The sequence below is a fragment of the Salvia hispanica genome, chromosome 4 (genome assembly GCF_023119035.1).
Source record: "Salvia hispanica cultivar TCC Black 2014 chromosome 4, UniMelb_Shisp_WGS_1.0, whole genome shotgun sequence".
NCBI classification, from domain to species: Eukaryota; Viridiplantae; Streptophyta; class Magnoliopsida; order Lamiales; family Lamiaceae; genus Salvia; species Salvia hispanica.
In genome coordinates, this window is record NC_062968.1 from 45,627,552 (window position 1) to 45,630,221 (window position 2,670).

General features: G+C 43.5%; 1 protein-coding gene across 1 annotated transcript in view; it reads left to right on the forward strand.

Annotated features, from left to right (window-relative positions):
* The window catches only part of LOC125221199 (probable cyclic nucleotide-gated ion channel 14), a 4,635-nt gene extending 1,965 nt beyond the window's left edge, over positions 1 to 2,670 (forward strand). The window contains exons 2-6 of the mRNA XM_048123324.1: positions 148 to 387; positions 491 to 792; positions 939 to 1,050; positions 1,192 to 1,428; positions 1,526 to 2,670. Of these exons, the coding sequence (XP_047979281.1) occupies positions 148 to 387; positions 491 to 792; positions 939 to 1,050; positions 1,192 to 1,428; positions 1,526 to 2,254 (1,620 nt within the window). The 3' untranslated portion in view covers positions 2,255 to 2,670. The remainder of the gene's footprint in view (positions 1 to 147; positions 388 to 490; positions 793 to 938; positions 1,051 to 1,191; positions 1,429 to 1,525) is intronic.

A 2,670-nucleotide genomic window follows, 5' to 3' on the forward strand; every position in this document is an offset into this window, starting at 1 on the left:
GAACTATTAAGGGCTTGAGTAATTTGTTGAAGAAAAGATGCCCAATTAGGGAGGCTTGAGTAGTTTTCTCTCGAACAATATTCAAGAAAATTATCCTAATCCTGTCTGATTCTTGCTTTATGTCTTGATTCTCTATGGCAGAATTAACTAAGTATTTGCTTCTCATTTATTCAGATAGTCATATGGTCCATATTACCAGCAATCAGAAGCTCGCATGCTGATCATACAAACAATGCCCTTGTGCTTATTGTTTTGCTGCAATACATCCCCCGGTTGTATCTCATCTTCCCGTTGAGTTCTGAGATCATCAAAGCTAATGGACTCGTCACAAAGACAGCATGGGCAGGAGCTGCTTACAATCTGGTGCTCTACATGTTAGCAAGCCATGTATGTCTAATTTCTCTTGGAGTTGCACTCTATGTTTTCGCTGAAAAATTTTCGTTTTGTTTCATTCTTTTTGGGGGCAAAATGTTTACCATTTGTTTTGTAGGTGTTAGGGGCTTCCTGGTACTTGCTGTCGATTGAGAGACACGCAACGTGTTTAAAATCTGCTTGCAGGGATGAGTTCAACGGCATTGGCTGCTCACTCCCTTTTCTCGATTGTGGCACTTTGACCCATAATGACAGAGGAAGATGGGTAAACAGCACACAGGTGTTCAAGAAATGCAATCCTGATGACACCACCTATTTTAAGTATGGAATATTTGGAAACGCCATTGCAAACAGCGTTGTGTCGTCTGGATTTCGAGAGAAGTACTTCTACTGTTTATGGTGGGGTTTGCAAAACTTAAGGTATGATTCCAAACTTCTTCACTTTTGAGAATATGAGGTTATCATCATTTGTAACAATGCATTAGTTGTTTACATTTTTCTCAGCTGAAAGTGAAATGTTTAAAATGGGGTGATTCCTTATTACGATTCTCTGTTTCACTATACAGTTCCTATGGCCAGACGTTGTCTACAAGCACGTTTATTGGAGAGACTATGTTCGCCATACTCATCGCCATCTTGGGGCTTGTTCTATTTGCTCATTTGATTGGAAATATGCAGGTTATTCAGATTTTCGTTTGATACGAACTCTCACTTTTGAAAGCTTACAAACTATGATCAGGAAAAAGAAGCACGTAACGTAAGCATAATTCTCTCTGATTTTGATGTTTCTCTATTCATTTATTTATTTCTTAATGCCAGACCTATCTGCAATCTATGACTGTGAGGCTTGAGGAGTGGAGGCTCAGGCGTCGAGACACTGAGGAATGGATGAGGCATCGCCAACTCCCGGAGGCTCTCCAACAGCGTGTGAGACGTTTTATACAGTACAAATGGCTTACCACAAGAGGAGTTGATGAAGAATCGATCCTCCATGCCTTGCCAATAGATCTCCGTCGTGATATTAAGCGCCACCTCTGTCTAGACCTTGTTCGTCGTGTAAGACCTCCCACAATATTTTCCACCAATAAATTCATAAGCTCGATGTTCCTTGTGGAGTTTCACTAAGATGAATACACATAATTTCGATATTCAGGTCCCGTTTTTCTCCCAAATGGACGATCAGCTTCTTGATGCCATCTGTGAGCGTCTCGTCTCATCCTTGAGCACCCAAGGCACCTACATTGTCCGCGAGGGAGATCCCGTCTCGGAGATGCTCTTCATCATTAGGGGGGTGCTGGAGAGCTCGACCACAAATGGAGGCCGGACAGGATTCTTCAACTCGACAACCTTGAGGCCGGGTGACTTCTGCGGCGAGGAGCTGCTCGCGTGGGCGCTGCTCCCTAGGTCCACCCTAAACTTCCCTTCCTCGACACGAACAGTGAGAGCACTCAATGAAGTGGAAGCATTCGTGCTGAGAGCAGAAGACCTTAAATTCGTTGCCAATCAGTTCAGACGTCTCCACAGTAAGAAACTGCAGCACACTTTTAGATACTACTCTCACCATTGGAGGACGTGGGCTGCCTGCTTCATTCAGGCTGCGTGGCGTCGCTGCAAGAAGAGAATGATGGCTAAAAACCTCAGCGTGAGTGAATCGTTCTGTTTCTCACACGACGTGCAGTCATCAGAAGAACATGATGGTGAAGAGGAAGATGTACAGGCGGCAGCAGCAGCAGATAATTCTTGTCAGGTGCAACAAAACCCTGCATCAAGGTTTGCAGCTAACACGAAGAGGGGAGCTCAGAAGGCCAACGATTTGGAAATGCATAAGCTGCAGAAGCCTGAAGAGCCGGATTTCTCAGCTGACGCTGATGTTGATGAGTGATGAGAACTCGACTCTTTAACCACACACGCTGTTTTTAGTCTGCGTGGGAGGTGATACAATACGATCGTCTTAGGTATTCTTATGAAGACTAGTATTTATAATTGTTGCATTGGCTTGAATATGAATGTGGGGGTGCTTAGGCTACTAGTTTTGCATAGGAAGTTCATTGTAGAGGTCGCTTTCAGGGCGTATGCTCCGTGTTTATGTTTCATCTCGTGTCTCAGTTGATGGTGCTTCGTCTTAGACGACTGGCAAGCTGGGCGTGGTAAAGTTTATATTCGAGGTTTGGAACTGTAATTTCCATGGAGATGGAACATAAACATAGAGAGAGTGTGACAGATACTAGTGAAATTTATAATTGTTGGATAGTAGTGTATGTGATTATTGTTATTGCAGCAATATGTTGATTCTTTACA